This window comes from Cynocephalus volans, chromosome 2 (genome assembly GCF_027409185.1).
Source record: "Cynocephalus volans isolate mCynVol1 chromosome 2, mCynVol1.pri, whole genome shotgun sequence".
NCBI lineage: Eukaryota > Metazoa > Chordata > Mammalia > Dermoptera > Cynocephalidae > Cynocephalus > Cynocephalus volans.
This window is the reverse complement of record NC_084461.1, coordinates 187,347,197-187,367,748: the sequence shown is the minus strand read 5'-3', so window position 1 is coordinate 187,367,748 and position 20,552 is coordinate 187,347,197. Positions and strand designations below refer to the sequence as shown.

At 45.3% G+C, this 20,552-nt stretch overlaps 1 protein-coding gene across 1 annotated transcript in view; it reads left to right on the top strand.

Annotated features, from left to right (window-relative positions):
• The first annotated feature begins 476 nt into the window (after window positions 1-476).
• Window positions 477-20,552, top strand: part of TMEM120B (transmembrane protein 120B) — a 38,663-nt gene continuing 18,587 nt past the window's right edge. The window contains exons 1-3 of the mRNA XM_063087144.1: window positions 477-639; window positions 15,516-15,634; window positions 17,818-17,934. Coding sequence (XP_062943214.1) covers window positions 571-639; window positions 15,516-15,634; window positions 17,818-17,934 — 305 coding nt within the window. The 5' untranslated portion in view covers window positions 477-570. The remainder of the gene's footprint in view (window positions 640-15,515; window positions 15,635-17,817; window positions 17,935-20,552) is intronic.

The following is a 20,552-nucleotide window of genomic DNA, read 5'->3' as shown; positions in this document are numbered from 1 at the left end:
ACAACGTGAGATGACAGGGCCCTCTCTGTGCTTCCCCGCCCTGCCCCCGACCTTGCTGGATGGTCAATGTCAGCTTTAGCATTCCAGCTCGTTGGCTCTGGCTCAGGTGAGGCAGTGTTAAGGGGTGGGTGAGTTTTCAACTCCCCCAATTTTCCTTTCTTCCCCTTCACACCCCCAAACCCCACAATCTAAGTAAAATGAGCTCTGCAAATGCATCTTGCAAGCAAGCTCCCCAGCCCTTCCAAGAACAGAGAGATTCCGGAGGCACAGAGGACCTACTGAGAGGGAAGTGGCAGACCTCGCCGACACCTGCAGAGCGGTACAATCCCGGGCGCGGGGGCGGAGCTGGGAGGCGCGTGCGCATGCGCGGGCCCCGCCTCCCGGGCGAGTTGGGTGGAGCGGGCGCTGGGGCGGGGGCCGTGACGTCAGGTGCGCGCGTGGCTCCGGCTGCGCAGGAACAGCTGGTGCCTCGGAAGGCGGCCGGCGAGCGGACGGGCGTGGGGTGCTGGTGGCCGGCTGGGCCACGCTGCAGGAGCAGCCGCCGCCGCCTCCGCCTTGCACCATTGCACCATGTCCGGGCAGCTGGAGCGTTGCGAGAGCGAGTGGCACGAGCTGGAGGGAGAATTTCAAGAACTGCAGGTAGGGCCGGGCCACCTGGTCCTGCAACTCTGCTACCTGCGGTGCATTGCCTTCCCCTTCCTGCTGGCCCGGGCGGTGGGTATGATCAAGGGGGTGCTCCTGGCGAGGCCATGGGGGCAGGCGATCGGCGTGGACCAGCCCCCTACCATCTCCCAGCGCTTCAGTTCATCCACGTGGGCCTCCCGGTCGAAGCCCCCTTTCTCCCGCCCTCGCACTGGCTCTTTGCTCCGCGCACCTCCTTCTCTGCAGAAAGTTGATCTGTGGCCTCTAAGGGCAAGTTCCAGGCGTGTCCATGTGGGAGCTGGTTGGTGCTGGGGCTCAAATGGGACAGCCCAGTCCCCATCTCCGTAGGGGTCTTCCCTGACCCTCCCCCACCCATCTGCTTTTGGCAGCTCTACTCCCCCTCTACTCTGGCAGGGAAGTCTTCTTTTGCAGCTCCATTTTGGGACATGTGCTTAGGAGCCGTTCACCTTGAACCCCCTAAGCTGTACTTGGGGATGAGGGACCCCTATCCCTATCCTTGGGGACTCTGGTGTCCACTGCCTCTCTGGCACTGCTGCAGGCTGAGCTTGGCTTTGTGGATGTCATCTGTCATTTCCGACAGAGTTGCCTCACCCGGTGATAGAGGCTGCTCCCAGCTCTCACCCTTTGTCCCAGAGCCTTACACGGGGGTGAGGGTGGGGGTAAGAGAGATCCCTTGAGAGAATGGCATTGCCGCTGGGGTCCTGGCAGGAGTAGTTGTTGCTGACAGGAGGTTCAGAGAGGCCCTCAGCTACCTACTCTGGTGACCAGAGACGTGTCAGGAAAACTTGGGATTGACCAAGAGAGACGCAGGGATCATTTTTGGAGTGGAGCTGTCCCCTCTCCAGCTGCAGGATTGTGCTTGTTTTCTTGGGGTTTGGGCTCTGTTTGCCTGAAGTCACATTGTACACTCCCCCCTCCCTTCTGTCCTCAGTTGGAGCAGTGACATTTTCCCTGTCCATGTAGCTCTTGTCTGCAGTTGGGTTGGCCTCCCACAGTGTCCAGAGGAGGGAAGAGGAGGCTGCCAATAGTGTCTACGATAAGTCTTTCTATGCACGAGGCTGCAGATCCCCATGCATAGACAGAGGGGTGCTGGAGAGACTGAGCAGGGAGTGGGTGCTGTCTCAGGAATGGGCAGAGGGTAATGTACTCAGACTTGTCATACTTTCCTCGGCCTGTCCAGTATGTGTCGGTGGTGCCCTCTCCTTCAGGTCTAGGGCTTGGATCTTACCCAAGTTCCCAGCGGACCCTTCTGGTTCCACTCTTGTGGAGAAGACTCAGCCATTTCTTCACGTTCTGTCCCTCTGGGCTCTGAGGTCATGTCTAGCCATGGAGCCACAGAATGGGTATTAGGGTCAGGAGTGGGAGAAGAGAAGAGGTTTGCTGTATGGAGCTTTTGTTGGTCATAATTCCTTTCCCCTGCCCTACCTTAGACTAGGAGAGGGAGAGGAGGAGGAGTCTTAACACTTCAGAGCTATGCAATTAATGCAATTAACAGCAATTAGATGGCAAGTCTTGGCAGGCAGAGTTGCAAAGGATTCATTTGATTTATTGTTATGTTCTTTGGTGTCTTAGATATTCAGGTGTGTTAGGGACAGAGGAATTGGGAATAAATTCTGGGTTTCATCCCCTGGTACAGAACAAGAGTTGTGAGGAACTGACTGAGTGGAAAGGGTGGTATCTCATAAGGAGCTCAGTTTTTTGGAGATTGGGGAACCAGAATGGACTGGATCCTACTTTGGGGAAGAGGAACCCTGCCGGCTACAGGTATTGGTGGTCAGCTGCTAGGTTGGAGCCCAGTGATGAAGGCCTCTAGGGACCAAGGTCATTGACTGGAGCAAAATTACTATCTACATCTTCAATTCACAGATGAAGACACTGAAGCTGGGACATGCTAACTGACAGAGCTGGGGTCACACAGCTGTCTGGTGGTAAAGTTGGGGCCAGAACTTAGCTCTCTAAGTGTTGGGAGGCCCCTTTCTGTAAAAGTCTCCGCAAATATGCATATAATAAATAGGGTGTGCATTCTGTATGTGCTGGACAGTTTCCGACATGAGGTTTTGTTGGGGAACAAGGAGGTAAAGTAGGTGGTCAGGTGGGCAGACTGGAACTAGCAAGGTTAACAAAAGGAAGGATTTTTTTTTTTAAGCCAGAAAATCCTGGTCTGTCTTAATTTTCCTACATCTTCCTTAGAATCTGGGATTTCTGGGTTTTATGTTTGTGTCTCTCTGATTCTGGGGTGTTGTATAATGTCTCTGTGTTTTACTCCTTTTTCTCTTTTTTAAATGAAGGAAAGAAAGAGGAAACCTAAGTTTTAGATCCTAGAGGACCTGAAAGGTCTTTGGAATCCCCCCTTTTCCTCCAAAAACAACCAATGTAATCTCTGGGACTTTGTATGGGAAAGGATCAGTTTTCTTTGGACTGTGATTTGCCTCTGTCAGACGTTACTGGACTCTGGGGGCACAGTTGAGTCTCCCTGAGCACTTACGTTTTGGGTGGTTGGGTTTTCGGCCATGTTGATTAATTGAGCGTCAGTGTGAGACCAGCACATGCCTGGTCCCTGGTCCGTGGTGAGACCACAGAAGGTCACTTACAGACATGGTGGCAGGTGATTTAACAAGTATTTCCTGTCCTGCATCAGTGGAAACCTGACCCTGTCCCTCCCAGCCCAGGAAGGAAGTGGCCTGAAGCTGCATTTTTCTAAGCTGAACCTCTCAGGGGTGCACGGGCCTTGTAGGCCATTGTAAAGAGTTTTGGCTTTTACTGCCAATGAAATGGGCATCCTTCTGGCTGCTGTATATAGAGGAGACATCAGGGAGATTAACTAGAAGCAGGAAGATCAGTATTATTTCATTCGAACCCTATGAAATTAATCTCGTTATCCCCGTTTTACAGAGGTTAAGTCATTTACCCAGGGTCACATGGCTTATAACTGCTGGAGCCAAGATTTGAACCCAGGCTGTTCAACACCAGAGTCTATGCTTTTAACCATAATCCAAGGCAGATCTGTGTCCCAAGAGTTCTTTTGTTGGCTTTTGTTTCTCTTCCATCTTGGGTTGCCTTGTGGGCCTCTTTCTTTAGAAGCAGGTTACAAAGAAAGAGCACTGGACAGGGAGTCAGGATTCCTGGGTTCGCATCCTAGCTCTGCCATTGTCTAGTATCGGACCCTTGGCAAGCCACCTTTCTGAGCTTGAGTTTCTTTATCTCTAAAACAAAGGCTGACAATGATAACAAAAGCAATAACAATAACAGCTAACTATGTGATACGTGGATTATCCTGTTTAATCTGTTTTTCTTTTAATTAAAACAGTTGATTGCACATATTTGTGGGATACAGAGTTGAATATTAATATCTGTGTAAAATATGTGATGCTCAAATCAGGATAATTAGTATATTCAATGTTATACAATGTAATTACTTTTTGTGGCCCTTTACCAATTCTCCCTTGCTCCCTCCTCCCCATTTCCCACCTGTGGGAATGACAATCTTGTTTTATAGATGAGGAGACTAAAGCTAAGAGTTGTTAAGTAACTTGAAAGCCACAGAGCCAAAATTTGAACCCAGACTTGCTTTATACTTATTGGGTTCCTGACACAGTAGTTTCCAAAAGTATCTGAGACCCTTAGCTCTAGAAGAGAATTTATGAGCTTGCTGTGTCTCTTTTCATTCATGCAGTGCTTTCACACAATGCATTAGTCGGGATTCTTAGTTACAAGTGACAGAAACCAAGTTTGACTGGTTTTAAGCCAAAAAGGGGGTTTATTGGCTCAAGTCCAGTGGCAAATGGCTTCAGGCAAGGCTGGATCCAGGGGCTCAAATGATGTCTGTGTGCGTATGTCTCTCTCTGTTTCCTCTGTGTTGGCTTCATTCTTAGGCAGACTCTCCCATGTTGTGGCAAAGATGGCTACTGGCAGCCCCCAGCTGACATCTACCAATTTAGCAAACCTGGCTGAGACAGAGCATCTTTCCACCTGTAGTTCTAGCAAGAGTCTCAGGGCTGACTCTCATTGGCCCAGCTTGGCACATGTGATTATCCCTTACTTAACCAGTTACTAGCACTGACTGGCCAGACCTTGGTCACATGTTTGCCCTGGGAGTGGGATCAGTACTACCCACATTACATGGAGTAAGAGTTGGGGAGAGTAGTCCCACGAAGGAAAATCAAAATACTGGTAGTAGAAAAAAAACAGGGATCTTTTGCAGGGAGTAATAGAAATTATCTATATTTGTGATTCACAAGTGATGTGCCAAGGCATCCCCAAGGAGCTTCAGGAATCTCACAGATGCACTGTGAGATCATTTAAAATTTCAAAACAAACATAGTGACATATATCAGACACCACTTAAATTGCTAACTTGGGGGCAGCTCACAGTTGTACATTAGACCACACTATATTCTTTTTGATGAGGTCATATATTTGTAACAGTACATGGCCTATTGCACCTACCTCATCTCCTAGCCCTTTCACAGCTGAGGAAACTGAGGCACAGAGAGATTACATAACTCAACTAGTAAGTGGCAAACTCGTTTTGAACTCATCACTGAACCATTGTATTATGCTGCATCCCAAATACCTGACACCTATGTGTATATCCCCACCTCCTGCTCCTGTAACAGACATCACTAATAGATCCTGGCATGTGACTCAGAATTGATACGCTTTAGGTGAAGTCAACTTGCCAACCTTGGTAGTGTTTCTATGGTGATGAGTCCTACTTAAGTATACACAGAATCTGAAAAGCTACTCGAAGTCAATTTCTTAGAAAGATAGCTCTAGAAAAGTAATCTCTTGAAAATTAACCACCAGTGAGAGGCACAGCTATCAGTTACCACACTTTGCTGGTGGCTGTGGCTCTGTTGCCCATCAACTTCTGACACCCCTGGGCCAGAGCCCTGTCTATAAATGACATGAAATTCCTCTGTCTGGCAATTGTTGTGACAGATGTTGACTCAGGTCTGACTCCCTGGTCCTGGATCTTACCACCCAGCCAAGTTGTGTTAGGAAAGCATCTCCAGATGTTTTGCAGCCTTGTTGGGACCTGGAGTCATTATTGTCATCGTCCCACTGGGGCAGAGCTTGCAGCCTCAGAGGACAAGAGAGGTGGCAGAGATCTCCAGTTCTTCCAACAGAAACCTGCTTGTTTGTGTCTTCTGTGTGTGGAGGGTGGTAGGTAGACATGTAGAGAAGACACTGGGCCTCAGAGCTCACAGAGCTAATATGAGCACTTCTCTCTTTTTGGGGGATGGAATCCATTCTACATATATTATAAGTAATACATATCCACACAGTTAAAAATTCAATAGCAGGCATGTACAATAATTTTTATAACATGTTTGTAACAGTGAAAAACTGGAAACCTGAATGTCCACCAGAATGGATAATTACACTGAACACCCACAGAGAGGGGTATGGGTAGTAAAATAAACTGGAGCTCCATGTATCAACACTGAGCAAAACGTTGCGGAGGGATATGTACAATATGCCATTTATAATAAAGTTAAAAACATTCAAAACAATACTGTGTCTTGCTTACTGATACATATGTATGTAGTCCAAGTATAAAGACTTGCAAGAGAGTGATGAAGATTAAATTCAGTGTAGCTGAGATTCTGGCAGGGCCCTGGCAAGAAGAAAACGGCTTTCTCAGGCTGGCCGGTTAGCTCAGTTGGTTAAAACACAGTGTTATAATACCAAGGTCAAGGGTTTGGATCCCCTTACCAGCCACACACAAAAACAAACAAACAAACAAACAAACAAACAAAAAAAAAACGGGTCTCAGTGAAAAGAAGGGGCTATTTACAGGGGTGTGGGTAGTTTCAGGGTGAGGCCCCCTGGAGCTGGCCATAGCAGGAGCCATTACTAATCCTAATTCTAAAGGGGTGGGGAGTAGGAGTGCAGCCATCAGAGCGTTGGGAAAGCTCGTGGCTGGGAGGAGCTGCAAGTCAGGAGCTATGGTGGTTGAAAGAACCAACACCCAGCCTCTCTCTCCCCTGACTCTCTAGGCTTCTTCTGCCTGTGACTCCCATTGGCCAAATCCAACTAGGGGCAAAACAAGGGAGCCCAGGAGGTGAGTCCATAGGGGCCAGCCTCCCAGGGCACAGAGGAAGACAGAATTGATCTGGGGTGGCCGTGGAGCATGGAAGTGACGAGCATAAGGTTTTACCTCTTTAGGGCCAGGCCGTGGCTCACTCGGGAGAGTGTGGTGCTGATACCACCAAGGCCACAGGTTCAGATCCCTATATAGGGATGGCTGGTTAGCTCACTCGGGAGAGCGTGGTGCTAACAACACCAAGTCAAGGGTTAAGATCCCCTTACCAGTCATCTTTGAAAAAAAGGATTTACCTCTTTGTGGGCAGAGGCTGGGAATACCATCTAGGAAGGATAGGTAGGGCCTTTCAGCTCTGTGTGCACTGAAAAGATGGGTGTTAATTATATAATTCTCTGTCTTTTTTTTTTTTTCTTGTATGCCCTAAATACTTCATAATAAATTAAGCAGGAGACCAAAAAATTATGTAGCCATACCAAAAGGCTCATCAAGAAAAATAGCTGTATAAGCCCAGTGTCAGTCATTTACATCATTAGGATCATGCAAATAACATTTACAGCAGAATTGAGTAGTGTACTGTGATTGTATTTTTTCTCTTGGAAAAATAAATGTCTTAGCATTTGATTCTTTACTGACAGTGCTTTCCTTATAATTATCCTCTTTTTTCCCCTAAAGCTCCATCTTCAGGTATTCTATCCAGTGTGCTTTGTTTGTTTGTTTGGATTGGTCTTGAACTAGACAGTTGGGGGACTGGGGCTTGCTTTGTGCTTCAGTGTGGAGTCCTTTCTTCCACAGCTGCCTGTCTGCTTGGTGCCCCCAGCACTCTGAGTTATTTTTAGAGACAGCAACTTGATGTGGGAGTCAATCACGTTTAATAAGCTGGTGCTGCCTGCACTGTCTGCAGAGAGCTGGCTCCCAGTTTGGGGTGAGTGTCTCCCATGTTCTAATCTACTGCTGCCAAAGTTAGAAATAAAAATAACAGTTTGGCAATTTGGCATTTTCTTTAAAAGTTAGAAATTTACCATATGACCCAGCAATTCCACTCCTAGGTATCTGCCCAAGAGAAATGAAAATACATGTCTACACCAAGGCTTGTATATGAATGTTCATAGTGGGATTATTTAGAGTAGCTAAAAAGTAGAAGCAACCCAAATGTCCAAAAACCAGTATATCTGTATGACATTTTTATTGCTGACTAGCTATAAAAAAAATACTGATACATGCTACAGTGTTAATAAACCTCAAAAACATTATGCTAAGTCAAAGAAACCAGAAGTAAAAATCACGTATTCTATGATCCTATTTATATGAAATACCCAGAAAAGACAAATTTATAGAGACAGAAAGCAGATGAGTGGTTGCCAGGGACTGGGAGAAGGGGAGATGGGGAGTGACGACTAATAGACACTAGGGATCTTATTGGGTGATAGAATGTTCTAACACTAGATGTGATGATGATTGTACAACTTGCTAAGTATATAAAAATCACTGAATTGTACACTTATAATGGGTGAATTTTACTTGAAATGGGTATGTAAATTATACATCAGTAAAGTTGTTAAAAATAATGCTTTAGGTTCTAAGTTTGGTAGAAAAACACGCAGTGTGGGTGTTCAGAAATCTGCATTTTGGGGTTCCTGTTTAGTTATTGGCTTGATGAGGGATCTTTCAACTGGACTCCGAGTCTTTGGTTTTGACATCTTTAAGATGATAGTGCCCTGGGCAAGAGATTGATAATAATGAGTCCGGGGCTCTTGGTGTCTCTTCTTAGTTAACTGTCCTTCTGTTTCGTTCTTTGCCATGTTAATCTGGATTCTGATACTTGCCTCTGAAATGAAGACACTCAACCCAAGCTGGCAAAGCAAAACAGAACAAAGTGCAATCTGTTTACTTATGTAATTAGAAAGTCAAAGTTGAACTGCCTTCAGGTGTAGGTGGATCCAGAGGCTCAAATAAAATCATCAGTGCTCAGCTTTCATTTACCTCTCGTCCTTGTTTTCTTAAGTTTGGTTCATTCTCAGGCAGTTCCATTAGCTCTGGGCTCCCATCTTGCTACCTTCAAAAGTAGTAGAAAGAGTTTCTCTTTTTCAGCAGTTCTCATAAAAGCCCCACTATTGAGTTTTGCTGGTTCCGACCCATCCCCGAATCAGCCAGCTAGGTCAGATGGCTGATATTATGATTGGCCAGGCCTGGGTCATATGCCCACTCCTGGAGCCCCAGGGCATGGCCCACCCTGCTCCTAAGCCAGATCTCATGGACTGAGTATTAGGGAGGAGTGAGTCTCCAAAGAAACTGTGGGGACATTAACCAGAAAAGGAATCGCTGCCTGGTTGGCAAAAACCACAGAAGATCTCTGTCTGGCCTACTGATTCTATTCGAGGCCACAGGGCCAAGGTTGTCTGGATGAAAGGCAGGATTGGATTGCCTCAATTAGTTCATCCTCCTCCTAGAAAAATCATGTCAAAGAAAAAATAACAACAAAAGACAAGAAAAAAAAAAAAGAGTAAAAGAAAAATCATATCAAAATACAGGTCCTGAAAAAATAAAATAAGATGAAACAAACCACAGGTCCAACTGAAGGTCTGCTGGAGATACCCTCATGTGCAGAGGGCAGCCAGGGACTTTGAGGGGAGACAGGAATTGTATCCTCTTCTGCTGCTAGAAATACCCAAGGACAGGGCATCAAGAGACAGCTGTTGTAAAATGGTGCAGCCACTGTGGAAAACAGAATGGCAGTGCCCCAAATAAACATAGAATTACTATATGATCCAGCATTGCACTTCTGAGTATATACCTAAAAGAATTAGAAGCAGAGTCTTGAAAAGATATTTGTAGGAGGGTCTAGCCAGTTAGTTGAGTTGGTTAGAGCACTGTGTTATAACACCAAGGTCAAGGGTTTGGCTCCCCATACTGGCCAGCTGCCAAAAAGAAAAAAGAAAAGATGTTTGTACACCCATGTTCGTAGCAGCATTATTCACAGTAGCCAAAAAAGTGCAAGTAATCCAGATGTCTATAAATGGATGAATGGATAAACAAAATGTGATATATCCATACAGTGGAATATTATTCAGCCTTAAAAAAGGAGATTCTGATATGTGCTACTACATGGATGAAACTTGAACACATTATTTCAAGTGCTAAATAAGCCAGTCACAAAAGGACAAATACTGTATGATTCCATTTACATGAGGTACCTAGAGTAGTCAGATTCTCAGAGACAGAAAGTAGAATGGTGGGTGCTAAGTGCTGGGGGGAGGGGAGCACGGGGAGTTACTGTTTGATGGGTTCGTAGTTTCAGTTTGGCATGATGAAAAAGTTGTGGAGATGCACAGTGGTGACGATTGTACAGCAATGTGAATGTACTCAGTACCACCCTTAAAATGGTTAAGATGGTAAATTCTATGTTATGTGTATTTTATCACAATTAAAAAATGAGAGAGACAGGCAGACAGCAGGTCTGGAAAAATGTAAGGATCCAAGAAATGAATTGATAAGTTTTTCTACTGCTTGTGAAACTGGTATGAGGGTGGAATGTGCAAAGACTGGGCGTGGGCGAGGAATACCTCTGGGCAGAGAGTGTGTCACACTAAGGTCCTTGTTTCTGACTCTCACCATGCCACCTTGCCCTCCTCGTGGCTGGCAAATCCTGAGCCTGGAGCCACGGCCAGGAGCAGACCAGGAGCATGTGTAGTCTCCAGTATCCGAACCCCCCTGGGAAGTGGCTCTGGCCAATGGCAGAGGGAGAGAACTGTGGGGAAGCACGAATGATCACATATACCAGGGGACAAAAATACAGGAAGGCCCTCGGTCTTCCCGTTCCTTTCCAACCTGATGCCTGAGGGTCGAGCAGAAAATATCACCAGTGGCACATTAGAAAAGTGCCTGGAAAAAATTAACTGTTGATAGCATTGAGTGTTGGTGAAGTGTGGACAACTATCATATGCTGTGGGTGGGAATATAAATTGGCACAGCCACTATACAGGGCAATTTGCCAAGATCTATTAAAACTAAAAACAAACCTGTACCTTCTGACTCAGTAATTCCACTTCTTTCTCTCAGAGAGAATCTTCCCTAGAGGGATATTTAGTTGTGTGCCCAGAGAGGCAGTGCAGGGATAATCAATGTTACATTGTTGGTTCTAGTGAGAGACTGGAAGCAACCTAAATATCCAGTAATAGGGGAATGACTAAATAAATTGTAATATATCTGTAGCATGAAATACTTCACAGCACTGAGGAGAGTGAAGTTATGTGCTTTAAGGTATAAGCTGTGCCACTATAACAAAGAGATCCCAAAATAAAATGGCTTAAATAAGGTAGCTTCTTTCTCACATGACAGTCCAGAGGGAGGTGTGGTCCAGGGTGAGTGGTGTTCCAGTTATTTTTGCTGCATAAGACAACAATAATTGCATTGTGCTCATGGATTCAGTGGGTCAGGAATTTAGGGGATAGTGGGGAGGCTTGACTGTGCTTTATGATGTCTGGGGCCTTAGCTACGAGACTTGAATGGCTGGGGGTAACTCACAAGGCTAAGGTTCAAATCATCTGGAGGTTTCTTTGTGCACATGTCTGGTGCCCAGGTGGAATGACAAGATTTGTCTTAATTGGGACTATGATAGGCGTACCTACGCATGTCTTTATGTGGTTAGGGCTTCCATACAGCATGATGGCCTCAGGGTAGGTGTACTTTTTGCTCCAATAGCAAGTGTTCCAGCAAGTAAGGTGGAAGCCACATTGCCTTCTGTGACCTTTTCTCAGAAGTTGTATAGTATCATTTTTGCCATATTCTTTTGCCCAACCCAGTCACAAGCCTACCTAGATTTAAGGAGAGGGAACAGAGACCTCACTTCTCTATGTGAGGCAAGCTAAAGAATGGGTTGTCATGTTTTAAACCCATTACAGATGGAAAGCCTGTCACGTGAAGTCACCCCACGACCCAGGTTGGTTTGGTAGGGGAGGGTACAGTTGGCTCTGCCATTTGCATTATGTGGATTCCACCTCTGGTTTTCAGGTAACTAGACCCACTGTTGCTATATCCCAGCCAGGGAAGAGAGAGCAGAGGGCAAGCTGTTCCTAGTAAAAACATAGTTCAGAACTTGCACACATCACTTCTACTGGTGTCCTATTGGCTAACTCTTAGTCGTACCACTACACCTAGCTGCAAGGAAGGCTGGGAAATGTAGTCTGTAGCTGAACAGCCATGTACCCAGCTGCAAGTTGGTGGGGTCCTGTTACCAAAAGGAAGCAAGGGAGAGTAAGTATTAGGGACAATTACTATTTGCAGCGGTATGTGTTTTTCATATATTTGCATATAAATGTACATATATTCATGTGTGTGTATAAAGTATGTCTATATAGAATGTAAAAATAAATAGATACAGAGAGGGGAAAACGGGGAGGTATTAGTCAAAGGGTACAAAGTTTCAGTTATTCAAGATGAATAAGTCCTGGAGATCTACTGTACAGCACAGTGCCTATAGTTAACAATAATGTATTGCAGACTTAAAAATTTGCTAAGAGGTAGATCTCATGTTAAGTGTTCTTATCACACACACAAAAATACTAATAAAGAGCAGAAGGAAACTCTTGGAGGTGGTGGATGGGTTTATAGTTTAGATTGTGGTGATGATTTCATGGGTATATACTTATCTCCAAATTCATCAAGTTGTATACATTAAATATGTACAGTTGACCCTTGAGCAACACAGTCTGAATTGCCCGGGTCCACTTAAATGGGGATTTTTTTCAATAAATACTATAAGTGTAATTTCTCTTCCTTATGATTTTCTTAATAACATTTTCTTTTCTCTAGCTTACTATATTGTCAGAATACAGTATATAATACATATAATATACAAAATATGTGTTAATCGACTATTTATGTTACCAGGAAGGATTCTGGTCAACAGTAGGCTATTAGTAGTTAAGTGTTTGAGGAGACGAAAGTTAGACATGGATTTTTTTTTGACTGCACAAGGGGATCAGCGCCCCTAACCCCAGCATTGTTTGAGGGTCAACTGTACAGCTTTTTGTATGTCAATCATACCTTAATAAAGTGGGTTTTTTTAAAAAAAGAAATACATAGATACATAGAATATAGTCTGGAAGAATACACAGAAAAGGGTCTAGAAGAAGAAGTTGTTAACCGTAGTTACTCTGGGCGAGAAGACAGGGTAGGGGTATATTCAAAGCAGACTTTAGCTGTAGCTGTAGTGTTTTAATTTTTAACAAGAATAATGTTTTCACATTTTACTTGTGAAATTAAATATTAATTCAAACTGAAGAGGTCCTGGAGAGCATCTGGCAGCTGATTTTGTGGCTTTGACCTTATCTTTCCAAGAATGCCAGGAGGTGGTGCAGACCCGTTATCTCTCAGGAGCCTCTCAGTCCAAACTCCCCACCTTCTTGAAGCTTCTGTCATCTGGTCAGGGTCTCTCTGCTCCTGTCCTCCCCGTCTGGTTCTGGAGGGTTTCCTTTGTTACCAGCAGATATTTGTTGAACTAGAGGGCTGTTTGGCACTAAAGAATTCAAAAGTGATTAAAACTGGGCCGAGCCTGTGGCGCACTCGGGAGGGTGCTGCGCTGGGAGCGCGGCAACGCTCCCAGCGGCCGCGGGTTCGGATCCTATATAGGAATGGCCGGTGCACTCACTGGCTGAGTGCCGGTCACGAAAAAAGAAAAAAAAAAAAAAAAAAAGTGATTAAAACTCAGTCTCTCTCTGTACAAATAACTTATTAATTACAAATAGAAAGTTGGTCACTGTACAGTGGAGGAACTGAGTGGACACTTTCACCACCTGTACCAAGCAATCAAAGTTAACATCATGGACACCGTGGCCCTCCTGACAGGAGGCGCGAAGGACATAGCGTAACTTTAGTGGCATTCTGGCCCCAGTGCATAACCAAAATTTAATCGTGAGGAAACATCAGGCAAACCCAAATTGAGGGACATTCTCCAAAACAACTAGACTGAACTCTTTAAAAATGTCAATTCATGAAGGACAAATGTTGAGGAACCTTTAGATTAAAGAGATGAGCAGTAACACAAGGCATGAGACTGAATTGGATCTGAAGGAAACTGAGAGAGACAGCAAAATTTGAATTTGGACAGTTTTTGAGGTCATAGCATTGTTTTATATCAAAGTCAAATTTTCTGTATGTGATAATTGTACTGCAGATGTACAGGAGAATATCATTGTTCTTAGGAAATACACACTGAAGTATTTAGGAGTAAGGAGGTATCTTGTCTACAACTAACTCCCAAATGGCTAGAACAGGAATGGGCCAAGTTTTTTGGTAAAAGGCCAAATAGTGAAGATTTTAGGCTTTCTGGGCCATATGGTCTCTGTCACAACTACTCACTCTGCTGTTGTAGTGCCAAAGCAGTCACAGACAATATGTAAATGATGGGTGTGGCTGTGTGCCAATAAAACTTTATTTATGGGCACTGCAATTCCAATTTCATATAATTTTCATGTCACAAAGTATTCTTTTCAACCATGCGAAACCCATTTCTATCTTACCATCCATACAAAATTAGGTGGCCAGATGTGGCCTGTGGGCTGTCTTTAATGATGCCTGATATAGAAAAAGAATACACACACACAAACACACGCACGCACACGTACACGTACACGTGTGCTCACACACGCATGCTGAAGTCTCCTTTGAATATACCCCTATCCTGCCTTCTTCCCTTTCCCCAGAAGTAATCAGTTTCTTTTTCTAGACCTTTTTCTTATTTTTACATTTTTTAAATTAATTTTTTCTTTTTCTCGTGAGGTACCCAGAAACCATTCTAGATCTTTTTCTATGTATTCTTCCAGACTGTGTTCTATGTATTTTTTAGTTGATTTGGCAAGAACTCTCTTCATTGCCAGGATCAGCTCAAAGTGAACACTAAGTGAAAATAAATTTGTTAATTTATATAACCTAGAGTATTGGATAGAATTACATTCAGACTTGGTTAGACTCAAGAGCTGAAATGATGCTGTGAGAATTCTGTCTCTGAGCATCTCTCAATTCTGTTTTCCTGTTTGGCTTCATTCTTAGGTAAGCTGTCCCACTCAGAGCCCCAGGTGTACCTTCTACCAGATTAGCAAACCCAAGAGTTTTTTTTTTTTTTTGTCCTTTTTGTGACCGGCAAGGGGAACGCAACCCTTGGCTTGGTGTCGCCTGCACCGCGCTCAGCCAGTGAGCGCACCGGCCATCCCTATATAGGTTCCGAACCCGCAGCGGGAGCGCCACTGCGCTCCCAAGCACTACACTCTCCCGAGTGCGCCACGGGGCCGGCCATCTCTAAACTGATCACTCCAACCAAAGTCCCAGGGTTGGCTCTCAATTGGCCCAGCTTGAGCCATGTGTCCACCTCTGAACCAATCAGTTGCCAGGGGATTGGAGGATACTGATTAGCCAGGCCTGGGTCATATGACCACCCTTGGAGTAGGGACCTTCAGCTCTACCCAAACCATCTGGACTAAGAATTGACAAGAGGTGGACCCCCGAAGGCATGTTTGGTTGCTGTTACCATCAGAAACAATGGAACCTGGGTAGGAAAGAGCTGCAGTTACTCAGTGTAAAAGTACTATGCCATGCTGCCTTCCCCAATTCCAGTTCCAATTTTCTTTCTTTTTAAAAATTGTTTCTTTTTCCACAGTCCCAATTTTCTAAGCTACATCCTCGATAGTTGTATCGTTTTTGCTATCAAACTGTGACCTTTGTAGTCATGTCCCCTGACCCCAAGTAAATTATGAAAAATGACCTGTTTACGTTCTCCTACACACCCTGCCCTGGCTCTTTTGTCTTTCAGGAGACACACAGGATCTACAGGCAGAAGCTAGAGGAGCTGACCGCGCTGCAGACGCTGTGTAGCAGTTCCATCAACAAGCAGAAGAAGCGACTCAAGGATTTGAAGCACACACTCCAGAGGTAGGCGGGGCTGCAACTCAAAGGCTCCCCTGGTTTTTAGGGACAGAAATCCAGCTCAAGACTGGCTTAAGCACACTAAATGTCCGTCAGCGGATGAATGGATAAGAAAACTGGTGTATATACACAATGGAATACTACTCAGCTGTATATAAAAAAAAGATATCCTATCATTAACAGCAACATAGATGAAACTGGAAACCATCATGTTAAGTGAAATAAGCCAGGCACAAAAAGACAAATACCACACGATATCACTAATATGTGGAATGTAAAAAAAAAAAAAAAAATGGTTCTCATAGAAGTAGGGAGTAGAATAATGGTTACCAGAGGTGGGGGGATGGGGGGAGAAGTGGTGGACTAGTGGATACAAAACTATGCTGTCTACCCTAAGTGAATCATCGTGCAGTATTTGCATGTATTGAAACAACATACTGTACCCCAGAAACATGTATAAATAAATGTTTAAAGAAAAAAAGCAGCTTAAGCCAAAAATGGAAATTTTAATGGAAAAAAACCAGGAGTAGCTTCAGGCATCACCAGATCCAGGGGTGAAAGGCTGCTTTGCCTTTGTCTAGATTGGCTCCACTCTCAGGCTGATTGTCCCCTCATGGCCACCATCACTGCTATACTTCTATCCTCCAGTCTTACTTCCTCCCTGCTTGGCCACCCCAGCTGAATGGGAATTTCTCTTTCCCAATACTTCAGCAGAAGTTCTGGGATGATCTTCCTTGGCTGGGATTGGACATGTGCCCACCTGTGAGCCAATCACTGAGACTCTGCTTGGGCCAGACGAGGTCATGTGCTCAGTCTTGGACCTGGGAGGTGGGACAACCTTGATGAACCACATGGAGGGGGGATGAGGATAAGAGGTAGCTCCCCAGTGGAAAGCTGGTGTGCCGTTAACAGAAGAAGCTCTGCTGGCCACGTAGCAAGCAGGTATCCTCATGGATGTGGGGGCGTTCCCCATCAGGGTCTCTGGCATAGGGGGTACTAGCTTGACATCCCTGGTGGGGACATACTTGAGCTCACGATAGTTTCGTTCCTGAGGACTAGATCCTGTTCACTTCCCAATCCTCCCGTCTTCATGGTTTGGGAAGTTCTCTCATCCCACATAGGCGAAGGGGTCTAATGGATGCTGTAACCCCCTAGTCAGGCAGGGAAACTGAGACTCTGAGTAACTTGTCTTAGGTCACTTAGCTAGGCCTCTTTTCCAGAGTTCGTGACTCCTGGTCAATCCTTTCTTTCCCTCATGGGCAGTTTTTGGGAATGGTACTGATTATACCCCTAACCTTGGTTGCCCATTTTGGAAATCGAGGCTGATTAGTAGTGGGGTAGAGAGTGTGGATGTTTCCATGTAAAGACGTCACCAGATGTGTCTTGGAAAAACATGTCACACTGATGGAAGGACTCAACAGTCCTGAGTCTTTTTTCAGTGTAGGGTTTTTCAGCCTCGGTACTGTTGATGATTCTTTGCTGCATTTGATTCAATGCCCTGTGCATTGTAGGAGGGTCAGCAGCATCCCTGGCCTCTACCCACCAGATGCCAGTAGCACCCCCAACTCCTGTGGTGACAACCAAAATGTCTCCAGACATTACCACGTGTCCCCAGTTGACAAGCACTGGGTTAGAAGATTGACCCATGAGTTGGGTTCTTAGCCCAGTGACTCCTACCATATCCGAGGGGACCATGTCTACTGACTTGTTTTTGTAGTTTTGAGAGTTAAATGTCACTAAAGAAGGACAGTCAGAACTTGATTGGTTAACTGCTTATACTTTCCAGGGCCTCCCTGTCTGTCCTCTTAGTAACCTTCAGTTTATTCCTTTAGAATAGTGAGAAGAAAATTGTATTGCCAGCTGACATCCACTGAGCTCGTACAATGTGCCAAGTATCATTCTAGATGCTTTGCTCTGTATTTACTCATTCCTCACAAAGGTATTGTCTATGAGATAGGCCTGATGTTATCCCCATTTTTCAGGTACGGAAAATAAGGCAGAGAGGTTCAAGGTCTTTGCCAAGGTCCCAAGGCTATCAGGGAGCAGCATCACACCCCGAGAGTACAGATGGGCAAATGAGGTTGTGAGAGGCGTCAGGTAGAAAGGCAGGAGGGTGCTTCCCAGGGCGTCCAGATTCTTCCTCCATTTGAGTAATGTTCCTGTCTCTACACCTGCACCTCTGACCCCAGGTACAAGCGCCATGCCAGTCGGGAGGAGGTGGAGCTCGTTCAGCAGATGGGCACAAACATCAAGGAGCGGCAGAACGTCTTCTTTGACATGGAGGCCTACCTGCCCAAGAAGAACGGGTAGGAGCTAGGAACCTACCCTCACCTGGCCCGTGTGACTCCACCTCCCTGTTGGGACTTGAGGTTGGGGGAGGAGAAGAGGAAGCAAGGGCGGGACAGAGAAGGATCTTCCCCACATGTTCCTCCCTGAGCCCAGGAGGGGACCTCAGTCCCTGCCGTGTCATAGTGACGTTCCTGGAGGACTCTTGTGAGGAACCAGCACCCGCCAAATGCCTGGTGCCAACTGGGTCAAGAGGGAAGCTGTTCTCTTCCAAGAGAACAAACATTTATTGAATGCCTACTTGCATGCTCAGCATTGTTCTGGGAGTTCCCTTGACATCAGGCATTTTATTCTCAACAACCTGGTGTGGCATAACAAGGTATCCCCATTTTTACAAAGTTCAGAGACAGTAGGGAATATTTGGCCAAGGTGGCTAAACCCAGGTTTGGCCAAGCCAGGAAGTGAACACTAACATTCCGACTCCAAAGCCTGTGTTCTTTCCATCTTCCCCCTTCAGAGAAGTCCCCATCCATTCCATCAAGTGATGTCATTGCCGCTCTGTTCCAGACAGTACTCCTTGCAGTGTCGTATCATGACCTGATACAGGCTGCTAAGCATGTCCCGTGCTTCACCCTGCTCCTTTTTCCTGGTGCAGCCTAGCACCGAGTCAGAGGCTCCTACCAGGGAGAGGGGATTTCTCTGAGGCCTGCGATGAGGTGGCAGGTGGCTTGCTTAGCTGGCCCTATTACATTTTAACCCATTCCTTTCGGCTTTCTTTTTTGAGTGTTTAGTTACAAACTCCAGGAGTTAGGTAATTTTCTACAGAATGAAACAGCAGCCCAACATTCGTGATCCCCTGTTAGTATTGCTTAAATCCTGGCTCTTCTGTCTTTAGTCCTCTGTGCATCTTACATCAGTCAGGAATCCTTACGTTTCAAATGACAGACAACCCAACTCAAAATTGCTTAAGAAAGAAGGGCTGGCCTGTGGCTCAGTTGGGAGAGCGTGGTGCTGACAACACCAAGACAAGGGTTAAGATCCCCTTACCAGTCGTCTTTAAAAAAAAAAAAAATTGCTTAAGAAAAAATAGGGGATTTATTGGCTCATGTAATTAAAAACATGAAGTTTTTAGTAGTAACTCATGTAACTAGTTACAGATAACTTCAGATATGGCTGGATCCTGCTGCTCAAATGATACAGTTAGGTCTTTTCTCTCATTTAGCTTTCTTTTTGCTCTTTTTTCTGGTGTGTGTATTTCATTCTTAGACAGGCTCTCTGCATAAACTGGCTCCCAGCAGCCCTGGGCTTGCATGCTACCTGCTTGGCAATTCTAGTAGAGAAAGTCTGTTCCTTTGTGGTTCTGGGTAAAGTCCCAGGGCTGATTCTCATCGATTCTCTTCTCTCTAGATTGTGTCACATGACCACTCAACCCCATCAGGAGGATGGCTGCTTTGATTGGCTGAGCCTGGGTCATGTGCATAGGGCCTAGGGGATTCTCTGAAGGGAAATTGTGTTGTCCTTTCACAGGGTGGGGACGGTGTGCTAGGCACGAAAAATAGATGCTCTCTTCACAGCTCTGCTTCAGGACTGGAAATGCCCCAACATCCACGCACATCGAGAAAGAAGTTGCTTCTGTTCTCTTTCCTCCTCTCAAACTTCTACTCATCCTTCAAAGCCCAGTCGAAACGTGACCACCTCCATGGAGCCTTTCCAAACTCTTCTCCCTCTGTGGAGTTTACCCTTCCTCCCCTGAGGTCCCGTAACCCTTCATTGGCACCTTTGTTAGTGTGTTAGAGTACAAGCTATTGTAACAGAGGCCCAGTGACACAGTGGCTCAGACAAGAGAGGTCTCTGTCTCACCCATAACAGTCCAGAGGAGAGTGGGCCGAGAGTGGTGGGCTCATGAGGTCATCTAGGGACTCAGGGTCCCTCCAACTCACTGCCTATCCACCTCGTAGGGATTTGTCTTCATCTGCCTGGCCCAAGCTGGCTTTCATGATCACGTTCTCAGGAAGGTGGAAGGAGAGTCAGGCAGTGGAGGGCAAGTAAATCCCCTTTTACAGAAATGTTTGCCATTTCCTAATGACGCTAAACACACAATACACTGTAACACAGATACTCTAGCACTCCTGGGTATGCAGCCAATGGAAATGATTGCTCTGTCCTCCAAAAAATGTGTGCAAGAATGTTCACGGCAAAAAAGCCAGACACAAAAGGCCATATAGTGTGTGATTCTATTTATATGAAATGTCCAGAATAGGCAAATCCATAGACACAGAAAGTAGAGTAGTGGTTGTCGGGAGTAGGGGGGAATGGGAAGTGACTGCTAATTTGCTTTTGGGATGATGAGAATATTCTGGAATTAGGTAATGGTGATGGTTACACAACACTGTAAATTTATTAGAAACCATTAAATTGTATACTTTAAAGGGTGAATTTTATGGTATGTGAATTATATCACAATTAAAAAAAAAAAAGAATGTTCACAGCGGCTTTATTTATAATAGCCCAAAACTGAAAACACATGGATGAACCTGGAGGACATTATGCTATGTGAAATAAGCCAGACACAGAAAGAAAAATACTGCATGATCTCACTTGTATGTGGGATCTTTAAAAAAAAAAAAAAAAAAAATCA